Genomic DNA, 17,407 nt, shown 5'->3' with positions numbered 1-17,407 from the left:
CCCACATACCGGCACAGCCAGTGTTACTCACCCCGTGAGACCCAAACCCAGACCCATGGCCATTGGACCCATTCCGACTCCTAGTGACCCGGAAGCCAAACTGCTCAGTTGGGCTTTCTCAGCTGCCGACTTGATGGAAGCAGAGAGCCAGGACTTTACTACTTGGCACCACTCAGAAGCCAAGTGAAAACCTTTTTGCACTGCCCGGGAGTCTGACACCCCCCCAACCAGGTGTAAACCCAGGTGCGCCCAAGGTTAGCGCTGCAGACACGCCCCAGACCCCAGGCGTGCACCACAGCAAGCATCCCTGCCCCGAGCTCCCAGGTGGTCACTGAGGCCCGGGCAAGAACTGACCAGAGTGCGGGGCTGGGTGTGGTCCTAGTCGTTTATTCCGAGGCTGCTCCTAGAGGGCCCGGCTGGGCCAGGCAGTCGGGGTCTCATGAGCCCGCAGGCTTCTTTGGGGTGTGGCAGGCTTTGGGTGGGGGGCTGGGGTTAAGGCAGGGGAGGGACAGGGAGTAAAGTGCTTGCAGGGCCCCAGGATTGGTCCTGCCACTTCCCACCTCAGGGCAGGCCAGGGCCCAGGCAACCCAGATTGTGCAAACGGGGTCCACCAGGCCCACCCAGCCAGGCCTGCCCTCGCCCCTCCAGGGAGGCTCTGCACACAGGGTCTGGGTGCGCCCCGCAGGGGCTAGCCCTGCGTCCGTGTCCCGAGAGTGATTGTCCGCTGATTGTGCACTCCCTTGGTCCGGCCCATGGCCGATTCTGCCAGCCACCTGGCTGCTCCCTCGGCGTGGCCGCCCGCTGGAGGCCCTCACCTGCGGAGCCGCTGTAGCTGCGGGGGAGGCCACCGGGGTCACAGAAGGCACTGCGGCCTCCCGCCCCCTACCCAGCCCAGCCGCCTGAGTCTCACCTCGTTCTCCACCAGGTTCCGCCTGTAAAGCGCCTCCTTTGCGGCCTCCTGAAGGGCAGGGTGGTCAGTAGGTGTCCCAGGGCAGCTCTGCCCCTGCCCACTCAACCCTGCCCCTCACCAGCCTCACCCTGCTGCCATCGTTGCCCAGCCGCCGGGCGGCCTCCGTGTAGAACTGCAGCTGCCGCTCCAGCTGGGTGATGTACTCTGAGGGCAGAGAGGGCTCAGGAATGCCCACTGCCCTCCCCCTAGGGTGGTCCTCCCCCACTGTGTCCCTCTTCCACTATGCCCATCTGAGCATCCCCTTCACTGTCCCTCCCAAAGCCCACCCCCACTGTGCCCATGGTGCACCTACCCCGCCGGATGCCCACGCCCCCTTGCTCCAGCTGGGCCCTCTGCCACTGGCTGCGCTGCATGATGTCCTGGTACTGCTGGGCCACCTCCGGGGGCACCGGCCGCCGCGCCTGCCTCAGGGCCAGGATCTGGAGGTGCAGGGGGCTGTGAGGGCCCTGGCTGGGCCTGCAGAACCCCCAGCCCCACCGTGCAGGGTCAAGAAGATGCTCACCTTCCGCTCCAACCGCTCTTGGTCAAAGGCCAGCACGCTGAGGCTGTGCAGGGGCCGGGCTGTTCTGCAGGGCGGGGGTGGGATGAGGGGCTGCAGGGGCGTCTCCCACCAACCCCATTCATTCAGCTGACACACTGCACACCGGTGGTCCAGCAGGAAGCAAGCCAGGCTGCCTGGCCTGGTGGGCTAGAGGGTCAGATGCCCAGGCAGCTCGGAAAGGAACTCGGGGTGCTTATGGGAGCCAAGATGAGGTTCAAGAGTAGCCTGGGGTTTCTTGGAGGAGGAATAAGCATTGGGCCCCAACGAATGAATGAAAGGTGGGCAGAGAAATGAGGGGCGAGGATGAGGAGGGTGCTCCAGGCAGATACACAGAAACGTTCAATGGCAGGCGGAGTCCATGAGGCCACAGGAGGATATAGGGAGAGGGAATGCTGGCCATAGTAAAAATGTCGGCCTGATCACAAAAGGTCTTAATGATCACACTAAGGAGTATAAAGAGGGCATTCTAGGACAAAAGGAGCTGGGAGAAGCTTGGGACATGGGCAGGAGCATGGTTCAGTTTGTTCAGTAGGTCTGAGATGGACCCAGGTGGGGTTCTCTGCAGCATAGCTTGGCCCACCTACCTGTTCCCTGGCTCCCGTGCAGAAGCAGGCACAGGAGGGGCCTTCCCTTTGGGCCCAGTGACCTGTTTCCGAGGACAGAACCCAATGAGTCTTGGCCCCTGTGCCAGGCCTCCCTCCCTGGACCACCTGGGTGGGGGGCAGGTCTCACCGTGGGAGCAGCCACTGGCACAGGGTCGATGACCAGCCACCTCTCAGTTGTCGTCTCCAACTGCTGGGCTGTCAGCGGCTCCCGAATGCGGACCATCACCTCTAGCCGGCCCCCTGTGGGCCGGCGGCCATCCAGAACCTAGGTGGGAGGAGGTGGAGGTTGATGGTGGAAAAGGGCAGCAGCCAGAGGCCCCGGGGAAGGCTCAGGGATCCCCAGGGAGGGTCCCCAAGGATGAGCCAAGCAGTGAAGAGGCAGGATGGCTGGGGTCCAGGGAGGGAGTACCGGTACTGGGCATGGGGGTGGGGGTCTGGGGCTTCCAGTGGGGTCAGGATCAGGTAATCCTTGAGGGACTCAGGGCAGGTGTCTGAATGGGGTCACTCAGGGTCCCCCACTTACCTCAAGGACCTCTCGGACCTCACATGCAGTCTCTAAGGAGTCCAACTTCAGCTGGGCTGTGCCCAAGACACGATCATTCTTAAACAGCCCCCTGTGGGGGGACAAGCTGTCTGGCGTGGGCAGCTCTCCCTCCAAGCCCCCCACCCCAGCACCCACTGGCGGCCCTGCTCACCCTTTGTGGACCACTTCAAACTTGATGCCTTTGGTCTGGATGGCCCTTCGGAAGCCGCGGTGGGTGCGGTTGATGCAGAGTTTGAACTGCTCCTTGAACTCTGCCCAGGGAGGAAGGTGGGGGCAGGTCAGGTGGGGGGGGGGTCTCAAGTACCATGGAGCCAAGTGGGGCGTCTGCTGCCAGTGCCAGTGCCACCTACCTGGGGAATCTGTGTTCTTGATCACACTGGTCTTGTCTTTCTGAGCTTCTTCCTGTGCCCGGGCAAGAGGCAGGCAAGCTGGGGTGCCTGGGGGCCTAGCCAAGGACCCCTGCCCAAGGCCCCTCCCTGCCCCCTGGGCTCCCTACATACCACGTTGGGGTAGGGGAAGTCAAAGCGGACGAAGACATCCAGGTCCCCGGGGGAGAACCCTGTGGACAGGCTAGGGTCAGGACTGGGCAAGGCTGGTCCCCAGGGACCCGAGCCCGGGCCTGCCCTCCTCACCTGCGGGCGTGGGCAGGTTGATGGCCTTCACGACAAACAGGAGCATGTCATTGCTGCTGAGGTCAGGAAAGGCCCTGGGGGGAGGGAGGGACCTCAGCAGCCTTCCTGACCCTGGGGTCGGGGTGGGCTGGGAGACAAGTCCCACCCTGGGCTCTGGGTGCATCGGCTCCTGGGCTCCCGTTTTGCAGTCAGCCAGGGCAGGGCGGTGTGTCCAGTTCCCCCACTGGCTACACTCCAGGCCCTCTCTTCAGGCTGCACAGGCTTTGCAGCCACGGGGCGCCGAGTAAGGAGCCCGCCAGAGGCCCTGCACCGGTCTCCGACACACAGGCCAGTGTCCAGCCTGTTGCCGGTAACCTACGGGTTTGAAGCTTGCCAGCTACCACCATCCCTAAGGCTGTTCATAAAAATCAATCTCTCTGTGCGTGTGTGTGTGCATGTGTGTGCACACACCTGCTGGCCCTGCTTTTCTGGAGAAGCCCTGATCCAGAGAGCAAGGCCCTCAACCACCACTCTCTCCGGAGGGGCCCTCAGAGCCCCACTTACTGGCTCTCACGGCTCGGCTCTACGTGTGTCCCGGTCCGAGTGGCCCTGCCAGCCATCACACACCTCCCTCAGCCTGAGGACTGGAACCCTTGTTGAGCTCCCATCTGTCAACTCGCCCTGTTCCACTCCCAGGGCAAATCCCTCTGCCGGCTCTGGGCGCCAGGGCAGCACCGCGCCCACCCCACCCCGACCCCCAGTAGCATTGGGGTCAGGGTCTCACTTGATGACGCTGAAGGTCCTCTGCTCAAAGCGGGCGGCAGGTGTGGGGAGGCCGCGGGCGAAGGCCTGCTTCAGCGTCTCCATGCTCCGCTTACAGTCCTCGGCCAGCCTCTCGAACCTGCCGGCCAGAGGGCGGGGCTCAGGCAGGCTCCCTGGTCCTGAGAGCGGACGGGCTGGGGGCCGTGAAGTCATTGGCAGGGGCAGGGTGGGGGTGCTCACTTGGTGGTTTCTGCGATGTTGCCCAGGTGGGTGAACTGGTTAGAGTGGTTTAAGCACATCTGGGGGAGCAGAAGACAGTGAAGGAAGACTTGGGGGGCTGTGTCTTGGGACGGGGCTGGCTGAGCTAAACTGGGGGTCCCCCCCACTCACCTCATGCTGCTGCCGTATCAGCTTCGTGAGCTCACCATAGCGCCTCGCAGACTCCTGAGACAGACCCGGGCCGGGTCGCTGGACCAAGGCGAAGTCGTCCTTGTTGACTGGGGCGGGTGGCACCTGGGGATGACGAGGCTCATGGGGATAACCCCAGCCTTGGGGGCAGGCGAGCACCTCTGAAACCCCTCAGCTCCACCCCCCACCCAACAGATACCAACCCCCCCGAACACATAGAACCCTCCCACCACCCAACACAGAGACCAACCCCTGTCAGTCAACACAGAGAACTCTCCCCTCATCCAACAGAGACCAACCCTACCCCACCAACACCTAGAACCTTCCCCCACCCGACACAGAGACCAATCCCTGTCAGTCAACACAGGGAACTCTCCCCCATCCAACAGAGACCAATCCTCCCCCTACCCAACACAGAGACCAACCCTCCTGTCGCTCGCATGCCAGGCTGTCCTGAGGCCCCATGTGAACAAGACAAAGCAGCCCCACCTCAAGGGGGACAGGCTGTCTGAGGACTGTGGAGCATAGGGCAACACACAAGGCAGGGGGAGTGGCACGGGGGCCAATGAGCCAACTCCAAATCATGGCGACCCCACGGGTCACGTCACAGGACTCCCTGGGCCGCCATCTTGACAGAAGCAGGTTCCCAGGCCTTTCTTCTGTGGTCCTACTGCGTGGGTTTGAAGCGCCAACCATTAGGGTAGTAGTCGGGTACAAACACTTAGAACAACAACCCAGGGAGCCTGTACTCAATGGTCGGGGTGAGCACTAACGCTCACCGACTGAGCGGGGAAAGGTTAAAGGGATGAATTGTGGACGGGGCAGTTCTATAGGGGGTGCTGGTCAGCACAGCCCATTTGAGCAGATACCTAGAGAGGAGGGAGGGAATCAGGCAGATATGGGGGAGAGTATTTCAGGCGGAGGGAATGGCAGGAGCAAAGGCCCCGAGGTTGGAGCTGGCCTGGTTTGAGCCCAGCAAGGAGGCCAGAGGGCTGGTGGGGAGGGAGCAAGGGGGGAGTGGAGGCCGTGAAGGCAGTCTTGGCACTGACAGCTGCTGGCCTTGTGGGTCATGATAAGGAGCTGTAAGTACTTGTAGGCCTCTTGCTAACTCCTGCTCCAGGCGGGTGGGTGGGGCTGCCTATCTGTTTTGTTCCTGGCTGTATCCTCAGTGGCCAGCAGGGGTGGGACAAATCGTAAGTGCTCTAGAAATAGTTCCTGTTGCGGACACTGTTCCCTTTCCCCCAGAGCTCACTGTGTTCCCATCCCCACTTTCCCAAGGAGAAAAGTGGCCCTCAGAGGGAAGGAATGGCCTTGCCTTTTATGGTCTCCCCCAAGTCTAATCCCACCTTCCCCAGGAATTGAGTCTAGCTGGATACGTGGTATCCAACAAGAGACTACATGTCCCAGCCTCCCTTGCAGCTAGGTGTGACTGAATTCTGACCAATGAGAGGTGAGCAGAAGGGACGCTAACTTCCTATTACTTATTTAAACGGAAACTACTGTAAATACTTGTGCATAAGCAGAGTTTTTTCCAACACATTTTTCTATGAAGTTTTTGCAGTAAAATTAGGTGCTTCGGATGATATTCAGGTTGGCTTGATACTTGAGTATATATGGGACTTCCCTAGCCTGTTCTCCTCCGTGTTTCCCACTGGCTAGACACGGTTCGGGCAGCAGTGGTCAAAGACACCTTGTCTAGGGAGAGGCAGAGCACAAAGACCGAAGGGGCCTGGGCAGCAGAGGGCTTCATAGTGTTACACACTGGACACAAATATGTCTGTCTTGCTTCACCAACTGTCTTGGGGGGGACCCATTTGTTCCGGCGGCTTAGTCTGTCTCATGCGGCCCAGGGTGTGGCTCGTGGGTGCCTGGGCAGCCCCAGTGGGCCCAGAAGCTTCACCTTGGCAATGTCCACCGGCAGCCCATTTCGGGAAGCCTCCAGCATGGGCTCCAGCCCCTTGGCCTGGCGCAGGTGCATCTTGGCGCCCTCCACGTCGTTCTTCTGCTTGGCTCGCAGCGCAGCCTGCAGGAGCTGCTTCTTACGGTTCTCCAGGAAGGCCAGCTGCTGCTGGGCTGTGGGTACAGGGGCCACGACAGTGCTGCCTGGGCCGTGGCCGGGCCAAAGGGCCGCAGGAGCTGGGAGGGACTACCTACCTCTGGTGGACGTGCCTTTGGGCGCTGCCTTGGCTGCTGGGGCCGATCCTGACGTGGGTGCTCTTGAGGCTGGAGCCTTGGACTGGGCCGTCGTAAGGCCTGCAGGGCTGGGGGACTGGTGAGGGACAGACAGGAAGTCAAACGTCTTCCTAGGTTATACAAGAAACCCAGGGCCCAGGGGCTGCTGCCACCAGAAGTGGCCGCCTTCCTGTCTCCTCGGCACCCAACCTGCCCTCACTGAAGCGACCATGGCCATGGGAGGAAGGGGGACCACGATCACCCCACTTCACGGATGAGGAAGACTGAGGCTCAGAGCGCACAATGACCGGCACAAGCATCTCCGGCGGGAAACGGCAGGGCTGGGATGGGAGCCAGGGTTCTCGGGACTTTGCTTGGCGCCACTCCCTGGCCTCCCCGACACAAGCCCCAGCCTCTCATACCTTCTTAGGCTCCTCATCCTCTTCATCTTCTGGGCCCTCATCCTGATTGGCCAGCTTCATGGCGGTTTCCAGGACGCCCACCAGGCTCTGCTGGGTGGGCTCAGTGCCCTCCAGACCCTGGATGGGGGGAAAGCCTGGGCGGGCCGGGCAGGGCCCAGTCAGGAGAGCTCCCAAGTTGCAACAGCAAGGCATGGATGCCCCTCACCATGTGGGGTGCCGCCTGTTTCCAACGCTACTTATTCCTAACCTCGCTCAGGCCACCGGCTTCCCTTGCTAGAGCACTGGCCTGGCCACAGTCCTGACTTGTCCTCAGTGCAGGGCAGGGTGGCCCTTGGCCTGGAGGGGCTGTTCCCAGGCTAACAGGGGGATCAGGACTCGGAGACAAATGCTCATGTCTTAGGTGCACAGGCAGCACTGAGAACCCAGAGGTGGCCCTGCCCATGAGGCATTTAGGGGAGGCTGAGAGGGGCCAGCTGAGCCAAGTGGAGAAGAAAGTAAGGGGTAAGTAGCAGAGAGCTGGGGAACCGGCTCTCCATCAAACGGCCCTGTGCTTTTTAGTGCTGGCCAGTTTCCGTGGTGCAAATATTCCCACCATGCCAGATTTGTTTCCAATAATAAACGGGGAAAATGTCCTAGGTAGTGGTCAGCTCCCTGAGCCTGCAGTTGGAAGGCACAGCACCTGTGATGGCCCTTAAGCTATGGGGGGGTGGAGGGAGGGAGCTGGAAAAGGCCTACCTGGGGGTACGGGCAGCTCTGCCACCTCCACGGCTCGGCCGGCCTTGTGGGCTCGGATCGCATCTTGGTATTGCTGCGGGGACACTGAGGTTAGGCTGCCCAGGACAGGTTTCCAGGGGTCATACCTCCCCGCCCTCTGGTCCCCAGGCACCTTAACAATGCGCTCGTGCATGCGAGCCTTCCGCTGGTCCCCCTTGGCCTTAGCCTGGGCTGCAGCCACGTGGTACCGCTCCATCCGCTGCTCCAGAGCCTCCAGGAGGCTCCTCGGGGGTGGGGGCACCTCTGAGCCAGGTCGGGAGGCAAGGTTCAGAGTTCAGCAATGGGGCAGCACTGTTGGCCCACTTTCCCACCCTACACGGTGCAGGGAGCCTACCTGGAGTGCTGGGTGCTGTGGTGGGAGCCAGAGGCTGTGGCAGGGGTGAAGGTGCATCTTCAGGCAGCTGATCTGGGGGTAGAGAGGACCAATCAGGGACTGGGTGGGCACCCCCCTCCAGGCTGGTCTGACCCAAGGGTGTCCCCAGACCTGACCAATGGGGGGCAGTAGCACCAGGAAGAACTCCTCAGCAGCCTGAAGTAGTCCCACAAGTGGGAAGGGTGGGGTCCTCACCAGGTGGAGGGGGCAGGCGGGACAAGTCCACGGGCTCCCCACGGCTCAGGGCCTCCAAGACGGCATCGAAGCTCTGGTAACGAGAAGTAGGAAGTGAGCAAGAGGGGGAGGGAATCCTTCGCCAATCCTTCGCCTCTCATCCCCACCAGGCAGAGGGGCCCCAGCTTCTGCCCCTCCCTTCCACCGGCTACCTCCATCCTCTTCTGAAACGGATGGTATGATAGTTAGGCTTATGGTGCCAACAAGGCCTCTGTAGAGGGCCATCTCACGAAGCCAGCAAACTGAGGCTCCAAGACCTAGGAAGTGAGCCAGCCGGGATTCGAACTCGGCTCTCTCAACATTGTCCACCAGTCTGGACTCACCTTGGCCACGCGGAAGTACCGGGCGGCAGCAGTGGTATCTCCTTGCTGCTTGGCCTGGAGAGCGGCCAGCTTGTACTCACGTTGCCGGCTCTGCAACTGGGCCAGGAGGCCAGGGCTGCAAGGACCTGCCAGGGGACAGCGCACATACCACTGCTACTGCCGCTCCCAAGAGGGCCGTGCTCAGGCCCACTGCTTCCCCACGGTCACACAGCCTGAGAATGGCAGGGCTAGGATCCCACCCCAGAGCCACCACTCTTGTGTCCCCAAGAGGATTTGGGGGCAATGTTAGGTCCCCTCACACAGGCTGAAGCTGACGTCTAAAAGGTTCCAACTTCAATGGAAACAATAGTGGAGCCCCAAACTCACTGACAAAGCTCGACCTTAGGGACAGAAAACTCTCTCGTCACTCTTGTTAACCAGCCTAAACCCAAACGCACTGCCATCAACTAGACCAGTGGTTCTCGACCTTCCTAATTTCATTGCTACTTCATAGCTGTAATATTGCTACTGTTATGAATCGGGTGATCCCTGTGAAAGGGTCGTTCGAACCCCAAAGGGGTCGTGGCCCATAGGCTGAGAACCAGAGCTGGACTAGACTCTGACTCAGAGTGACCCTAAGTTCAGACTGGAACTGCTCCCGTGGGGTTCTGGGACAGCAAACCTTTACTAGGCTAAGTTTAAAGCAATCAGCGCAATCGTTGGTCTAAAAAAAAAAGTATGTAAACACCCCCCCTCCCCCCAGCTCATCCCACTTTTCCAACTGACAACCGGCAGTATCGCTTTACATTAAGATGGAATTCCCCACAAAGGTGTCTGGAGGCTGAAGGAAAACACCCTGATGTGTCCTGGGCTTCATTGCCTGTGGCTGTAATTCTCTGCGTGTTAAAAACCCAAACACCTCTTTCTGGGCTGTGTTATCACGGCCATCATTAGCACGGAGCTCGATGTGTCAAACCCGTTAATAAAGAATTGGTCTACATCCAAGCAGTCCTGGAGAGGTGGCCTCCTATGGTCCCAATGGGGGACTGTGTCCTGCCCCCCAACCATCAGCTCGGCATCCGGCCTCAAGCCTTTTTCTACTTTTCTTCGTCATAAAGTGTTGAGGAACCCGGTCACACAGACAAGCAGGTGGAAAGAAAGACAGACAGATAGACAGACACACATGCATGCGCACACGCGCGCGCACACACACACACACCTTATTATGTGATTCTGCAAACTTCAGCTAAGTTCTCTGACCCAAGTCCCCCCGGGGGCCACCGTGGTGACTTCAGCTGGGGATTGCATGGGGGCAGTGCCAATAGCCACCCTCCTGGAGCTTGGCCAGAAAGGATGGGTTTGGAGCCTGCGGGCTTCTGTGAGGCAACGCTGATCCACTGGCCACCGAGGCTTCCTGCTAGGGATGGTTCTGCACGTGAACACAGCCCCACGCCCGGGACCTAGACGAGAGTGTGCTGGGGCTTTGCCTTCCCTACGGTGAGAGAATCCTCCTTCAACCAGTGAGGCTTTGGCAACAAGCGGATGCCTGGGAATTGCTCGCTGTGTTCTACATCCGAGTGCGGGGAGCAGTGTCTGGGGCGGGGGCTCATAAACTTGTGAGCAGCCAGCTAAGATACAACTATTGGTCTCTGCTTCTCAGGAGCAAAAGGGACGGGAAGGCCTAATGAGCTAAGGCCTCGCCTACCCTGCGTCCCGGCTAGCACTGCTGACGGCTCGGCTCGGGGCCACAAGCGATGGACTCTGGTGGAATGGTGGAGAGGGTGAAACAGAACTCAAATTCTTCACAAGTCCAGACTTTAAGAGACCAGTTGGAACCAGAGGACCCCTGATATTCTGAACCGGAACGATCTCCTCATGCCAGCTTTTAGCGAAGGAAGTAACAGACCAGCGTGCAAAAGAAAGGCTGTGTGCTGTGAGTACAGAGGTCCATTAAAAAACAAAAAGGCCAACCATCGCGCAAAAGCAAAGATAAGAAAAAGGGGGTGGGGGCAGGGGAGCTAGAGTACTGGAAACAGAAGCACCAGAATGCAATCAAAGAACAAGAGACCTGCGACCACTGTAACGAATGTCGCTGATCAATGTCCTTAGGAAAGGTCAGGTGGGACCCGAAAGCTGTAAGAGCTACACTTGCGCTTAGAACACAGTCAAACATTAGTAAACAAACAAACCCAAACCGAGCTCCGTGTGGCACGTACCCTGTGGGGAAGCTTCGGTCACTCCAGGGACACGAGGACCTAGTGGGGAGTTCAGACATTTACCCCTGGTTCTCAACTGCATACCCAGACTGGCCTGCCAGCTGGGCCCTGCACCCAACCTCTCTGCCAGCCGGCCCTGCCCCTGGCTTACCTGGGGGCAGCTGGGGCTTAGCTGAGCCTGGGGCCGGGGCTGAGGCCGTGGGAAGCGGACCTTGCATGGTCACCCTGGGCTCTGGGGCTGGCGGATTTGCGGAGGCCGGCTGGGTGGATCCCGGCGTGTGGCTGGGGGTGGTGGCCAGGCCCCTGCCCACAGCCACAGGAGGTGGGATGTCCTCTTCATCAATGGCATTGCCCTTCCGAGCGGAGGCCAGCAAGTTTTCAAGCGTCTGTGGGAGGCGTGAGCACATGGATGGTGGAGCAGCCCGGAGCTGGACACAGGGCTGGGGGGTGGGTGGGTGGGGGACCACCCCTCTGCCCACTAGCCACCCCTCTGCCCACTCACCTTGCGGCCCCGGTCATAGCGCCGCACCTTGGCGCCATCCCCAGCCTGGCGGGCGCTGTCGAGGGCTGCCTGGTACAGGGCCAGCCTTTCCTGCAGGGTGGCCTCCAGTCCTGCGCTGGGGACTGCTGTGGGCTTTGGCGACGAGAGGAAACAGGCACGGGCGAGGGATGACCCCACTCGGACGGCCCCCACAAGCATTCCAATCCTGGGTCTCCCCCCACCCTGCCCCCACAGGACTGAAATCATCATCCCTGTTCCGGGGGGGCAGCCACCACAACAGGTCTTGGGCCCAGGGGAGGTCCCTGGCCTGCTTGGAGGGCCCAGGTGGCTGAAGTACCTGGGCTGAAGGAGGCTGGGAGTCCATCGCCTTCTGTTCCTCTCCAAGGACCTCATTCAGTTCCGCCTGCAGGGACACGCAGCAGTGGGCGAGGGAGGGTCAAGGGCAGCGCAGAGGGGGGAGCCCCGGCCCACCTCCCCCAGCTGCTTACCAGCAGGTCGTCATCAGCCTCAACATCGTCCTCATCCGTCTCCTCCTCGTCCAGGTCTCTCATGCACAGACTGGCCATCTTCTCAATGGTCTCCATGGGCAGGGGCCCTGGTGGCAGGGGCGGCCCCAGTCCAGTTAGACCATTCTGGGCATCCCGCTCCCCCCACCCAGTTTCCTCATCCCCACAGAACAGGGCAGCAGGGCAGCAGGTCCCCTCTCCTGTCCTTCCAGAGCGCCCACTGTCCTCAGGTCTTCCTGCATTACCTCAGTCGTTACCCCCTCCCTGAGGACCACAGGCCCTGCCTCCTCCATACAAAGCCTCAGTCCTGGGGCCGGGCTCCGTGGGTTTGAACCCTGGCTCTGCCATTTTCTAGCTGGAGTGCCTTGTTCCGTAGAAGGGAGGCCGGTGAGACGTCGTCTTGCGTACTTCGGACGTGTTACTAGGAGAGACCAGTCCCTGGCGAAGGACATCATGCTTGGTCAAGTGGAGCAGCAGCGAAAGCAGAGGAAGGCCTCCATCAGATGGGCTGGCAGGGGTGGCCGCGATGGGTGCGAGCCCAACAGTTCACTGTGAGGATGGTGCAGGGCCGGGCGGTGTTTCCTTCTGTTGAACCTCGGGTCGTGGTGGGTCAGGCGGGCTCCATGGCCCCTAACAACAGGACCGCAGGCAAGTGACTTCATCTCTCTGGGCCTCGGTGTACCCCCGTCCTGCTGCTGCTGGATCCCCAGCTTAGCTGGGATAATCACGATTCCTCCCTCACCGGTAGGGTACAGAAAGCCCCTAGGACTGCGCAGGGCAGAGGGTTAAAGGTTCTGTGTCCCCCAGGCACCAACCCATCACATCGAGGGGCTGCAGTGAATGACAACTCGGTGTGAAGAAAACCAAAATCCTCCCAACTGGACCGATAAACAACAGCATGCAGAACAGGGGAGAGAGTTAAGTTGGCAGGGATTTTGTCTTGCTCGGATCCACAATCTATGCTCACGGAGGCAGCAGTAAGAGAGCAGACGATGCGCGACCCTGGGTAAATCTGACCCCCGAGACCGCGGTAGTGTGTGGAGCAGCAGGGATCCCGCTTTGAGGGCTGAGGTGCGCTGGTCCCACGCCGTGGTCTTTGCAGTCTCCTAACATGCATGTCAAAGTGGCCCGCAGAAGCAGCGATGCGTCTGAAGGAGGGTGCAGGTGAGGAGTACTAAAAATAACCATGGGCTGCCAGAACAAGAGCTGGAGCCAGAATGCTCTCTGGAAAGGAGAATGTGCCCAGGCCTGATCTCAGGACCTTCAGATGTGTTGTCAGAAGAGGGCAGCCCGTGGAGAAGGGCAGCATGCTGGGTAAAGCGGAGGGGCAGTGCGAGAGAGGAAGGCCCTCAAGGAGACGGGTCGACACGGTGGCTGTGACACTGTGAGGAAGGCGCAGTGTTTCACTCTGTCGTCGCTCGATGGCACCTAACCCGTGTCTGGCCCTGTTCTCTACCACATGGGTGGGTGGGTGGGGCTCTGTACCAGCTTAGCCTTCTTGGATGAGCTCCCCATTCATCTCCTGCTGTCCCCATTGTGGGCACCTCTCCTGGTGGCCCATCTGACTCATGGGTCTCTCTCAGGACTCTCGGCTCCCCCCAGTGCAGCCTTATCACTGGATACCAGCTAGGACAGTGGTTCTCAATCTTCCTAATGCCGTGACCCTTTAATACAGTTCCTCGTGTGGTGGTGACGCCCCCAGCCCCCAACCATATGATTACTTTCGTTGCTACTTCATCGCTGTCATGTTGCTACTGTTATGAATCGGGCGACCCTTGTGAAAGGGAGTCGTCTGACCTCCCCCAAAGGGGTCGTGACCCACAGGTTGAGAACCGCTGCTCTTGACGACCTTTGTTGACAGTGTGCAGGCCCTGTGGGAAGCACGTTGTGAAACCTCTGGTGGGAGGGCACTTTTACAGCCAGGGACATCCAGGCTATGCCAGTGATGTTCCCTTGCCAGGTCACATAGCTTGGGAGTCAAACTCTTGTTTTAAGGGACTGTGGGCTCCAGGAAGGCAGGTACCCTGTCAGTTTCCCTCCTGACTGTCTCCCCAGCACCCAGTTCCCAGCCTGTGCACCTTGGAGCTCAGAAAAGGAAACTTGGCACGTGCGTGTGAGCCTCTCACCTTTGCCCTTGAGCTTCTCCAGGGCTGGGGGCTGGCCCCCCACCAAGGCCAAGAACTCAGCCTCCAGTTCCTCATCGTTGACTCCATCCTCAGGCATCATCAGCCCTTCAGGGGAGAGGTCGACCAGCAGGCCCAGCTGTGGAAACAGTGCGATGTCCTCAGATCTTGGGATGGGCTACCCTGGCCAGAGGCTGCTGGAAGAGACCTACAGTCCCCTGGAGAGGAACAGTACCCTGGCCGCTTAGGGAAGGCCATTTCCTGGGAGTGGCGGGAGGCTGGAGTGGGTCCAAAAGGAGCAGGCGGCCTGCAACAGGCCGGGACCCAGATCATCAAGGTGCAAAGAGCCAGTGGAAAAATCTGGGTCCCTGATCGGGTCCAAGTCCATGCCCAAGACATGCCGGCTGCCATGTAGGGTGGGAAAGGCCAGGTCCACGCTCTGCCCAAATCCAAGCTATGATGCAAGCCAATGAGCTTATTCTACCAAGGCTCTCAGCAGCAGAGGGGGCCAGGCAGGGAGATCTGACCACCCAAAGGACAGTGTGGAAGTTCACAGCTGGGCCCTGCGAGTGGCACATCCGCTCCCCATGTCCTGGTTAATGACATAGGATGATGTGACAACATTAGACTGAACTAGATAAAATTGCTCTTTGGCTTTAAGCTCACTCAAACTCACTGCCAGTGATTCAACAGAGCAGGACTGCCCCTGTGAGTTTCTGAGACTCTCACTCTTTGCATGAACAGAAAGCCCCGTGTTTCTCTCGGGGTTCCAAACTGCTGACCTATGGCAAGCAGCCCAATGTGTCACCACATCACCAGGGCCCCCTTTGCAGATCACTGTATGGGATCGAACCGACTAACAGCAGGAGAAAGATTTCCAAGGATGCCGTGGAGGCTGAGAGGTGGTGATACCGCAGGAGAGAACACTGAGGACAACCAGGGTCAGAAGACCTGCACTCAGCCGTTGGAACTGGTGTAGGTCCTGCTACGTAGGTTTTCGACAACACAATGAAGAGAAGGCTTAAAATAAGATGCGAATAAAGGGGAAATGCACATGGACTAAGCCTCTGGCGACTCACCCTCTGACCACAGGCCAGGGACGTGAGTAGTCTTGCTATCAGGCAGGGTGCATTGGAAAGTGGACCATGGCAGGCGCACTGAGGTCACAATGTAACACCCCGTCATGTGCTCTCCCTTTTGATCCCTTCTCAAATCCGTTCTAGTTCTTACCACTGTCCAGCTTTCTTTTCCATTGAGGTGGGCTTTTTAAAGTTTTACTTGGTTATGGTCATTAGTTTTCTCTTTTTGTTCTCTGGTTTTAATGATGTACTGCACACATAATCCAGGATAGACAAATCTAGAGTCAGGAAGTGGATTAATGGTCCCTTGGAATATAGTAAGCTTTCCTATTTACATCAGTTTGAAGCCACCAGTGTTCTGCAGAAGAGAGACAGGACTCTCTACTCTGGTAAAGAGTGAGTCTTGGAAACCCACAGAAGCAGTTCTACCCTGGCCTGTGGGTACCTGTGCGTAGGCACGTGTGTGTGACTCCACGAGTGGCAGGGAAATGGGGAGCTAATCACGAGGAATACAGAACAATGAAAATGTTCGAAAGTCCCTGTGGTGATGATTGTACAACTCTTCTTGGTGTGATTGGACTACTGAATTGTATGATGGGTAAATCATATGCCAATAAAACTATTAATAAAAAGGAGTTGTTTTTTTGACCAAGAATGGCCAAATCTCTGCAAGTATACATGGCTGTACCCTGCGAATGGGAATGAGGCTCCTTGGTGGTTCCATCTGAGTGGGGATGGACAGGACGCAGTGCATGTTGGGTATTCGGGTGCTTGACTCCCGGCTGACGCACCTGGTGCTCAGCCACAATTGGTCTTTCTACGTGGAGGCTTATGAGATAGTGGGACGCTGAACAGGTTTCAGGGGAGCTTCCGGACTAGGAGGTACGGCCTGGCAAAAATAAGTCAATGAAAAAACCCAATGGTTCCGAATCCCAACCAATAGGGAACAGCGCAGGACCTGGCAGGGCTGTGCTCCTCCCAGGGTCTGCAGGGGTCAAGGGCTGGCTCCAAGGGACAGCTAACGGTCACAGTAATAACCATGGATGAAGATATTTGCAAGCGTTATGTCCTGCCACCTGCCATACATTATCTTCCAGGCCCATCTTCGCCAACAGTCTCGTGATGGCAGGGTTCTTTGGATCTCCACTTCACAGGCGGAAAACTGAGACACACAGTTGTGAAGTGGCCGCGAGCAGAGGAGGCAGGAGGGAAAATTCAGGAACACCTGCCCTGATGCCTAGGTACTTGGGCTCTGGCGAGGCTCCGAATGCCTATGACCTTGGACAAGTCTCAGAGACCTCTCTGGGCCTCAGTGTCCTCATCTGTACAATGGGGAGCTTCAAAGGTGGCCTGGTTTGGGTGGTGTGTGAGTTTCTGGCACAGGCAGGCCGAAGATGAGCAATCACAGTCATTAATCCAGGTCCAAGGCCTGCTCCTTTCCAACTGGAGCTGAGGCGGCAACAGGTGGCCCCAGCCCGGAGGTGGTGGGGGTGGGGTGTCATAGGTGAGAGGCCAGTAGGCCACACCTAGGGGACAAGGGCTGCCGGATCGCACCTGGGGGGCGGGACGAGGCTCACCCAGGGGGCGGGAATCAGGATCCCCTGGGGGTGGGGTCCTCCGCAAGCCTGTGACGGGTTCCGGAGGATCCCCCTGGCGGGGCCATAGGACGCAGACTCACCTGGCGGGCTGCGGCGGCTCCTCGGCCTGGAGGGCCTGGGGGTCCCTTCCTCTTGTGCATCTTCTAGGCTGGATGCCCGGACAACCAGCCCCCGTGTCCGGCCTTACCCCGCCTGCCTCCTCCTCCCCTGGGAGGGCGGGCGCGGGGTGTCTCCCTCCTTGCGCACGCGCCCTTCCAGGAGCTCCGCGCCCCTTGCTCGTCACCCCGTAATCCTCGTCCCTACGCCCTCACCCTCGCGGCCAGATGTGGCCGCCCCACTTCCGCTTCGGCCCTCGGGCACCGCGGCACCGGAGACCTACTCCTGGACTTGCCTGACCCGTCGCGTCGAACTACAACTCCCGGCAGGCCGAGCGCGCGCGCGTTCGTGTGTACGTGCGCGAGAAGGGGCGTAGGGCTGCGCAGGGGAAAGGGGCGGGGCGGCCGCGGGCGCGAGAGGCGGGGACTGCGCATGCGCACACGGCCTCACGCGGTGCGCGGGAAAAGGCGAAGTGTGCCCGAGTGTGCAGGTCTGTGGCGTCGCGTGAGACCCCGCGTCCTGCAGTCTCGCGGGTCCTCCGGACCGGGACAGGGTTAGTGCCGTGCTGG

At 59.5% G+C, this 17,407-nt stretch overlaps 1 protein-coding gene across 2 annotated transcripts; it reads right to left on the bottom strand.

Annotated features, from left to right (window-relative positions):
* Positions 1–374: 374 nt before the first annotated feature.
* On the bottom strand, positions 375–17,193 carry CC2D1A (coiled-coil and C2 domain containing 1A). Of its 2 annotated transcripts, XM_075548047.1 has the most exons (30): positions 16,823–17,193; positions 14,069–14,204; positions 11,925–12,031; positions 11,774–11,839; positions 11,437–11,568; positions 11,086–11,320; positions 10,935–10,973; positions 8,740–8,864; positions 8,378–8,450; positions 8,144–8,215; positions 7,922–8,052; positions 7,771–7,843; positions 7,036–7,169; positions 6,596–6,710; positions 6,342–6,514; positions 4,424–4,546; positions 4,274–4,332; positions 4,056–4,172; positions 3,293–3,366; positions 3,161–3,219; positions 3,011–3,062; positions 2,812–2,911; positions 2,640–2,730; positions 2,244–2,381; positions 2,096–2,157; positions 1,473–1,536; positions 1,263–1,389; positions 1,038–1,114; positions 911–958; positions 375–832 (listed from the first exon to the last, which is right to left on the bottom strand). In XM_075548047.1, the coding sequence occupies exons 1-30, from the start codon at positions 16,880–16,882 to the stop codon at positions 812–814; spliced, it is 2,883 nt and encodes a 960-aa protein (XP_075404162.1). In that variant the 5' UTR covers positions 16,883–17,193; the 3' UTR covers positions 375–811. The 2 variants fall into 2 exon arrangements, with proteins under 2 accessions (XP_075404162.1, XP_075404169.1); XM_075548054.1 differs by lacking the exon at positions 10,935–10,973.
* Between the last annotated feature and the right edge of the window lie 214 nt (positions 17,194–17,407).

Source organism: Tenrec ecaudatus, chromosome 1, assembly GCF_050624435.1.
Source record: "Tenrec ecaudatus isolate mTenEca1 chromosome 1, mTenEca1.hap1, whole genome shotgun sequence".
Taxonomy (NCBI): domain Eukaryota; kingdom Metazoa; phylum Chordata; class Mammalia; order Afrosoricida; family Tenrecidae; genus Tenrec; species Tenrec ecaudatus.
Note: the sequence above shows the minus strand (reverse complement) of the source record. Positions and strands in the feature narration are given on the sequence as shown.

What these genes read in the sequence shown, in the direction of transcription:
- CC2D1A (XM_075548047.1), bottom strand. Translation starts at nt 16,882, where the DNA reads ATGCACAAGAGGAAGGGACCCCCAGGCCCTCCAGGCCGAGGAGCCGCC. An exon ending in TTTGAAGTGGTCCACAAAGG is followed by an intron (nt 2,731 to 2,811) that starts GTGAGCAGGGCC and finishes GTCCCCCCACAG; the next exon opens with GGGGCTGTTTAAGAATGATC. An exon ending in GGGCGTGGGCATCCGGCGGG is followed by an intron (nt 1,115 to 1,262) that starts GTAGGTGCACCA and finishes CTCTGCCCTCAG; the next exon opens with AGTACATCACCCAGCTGGAG.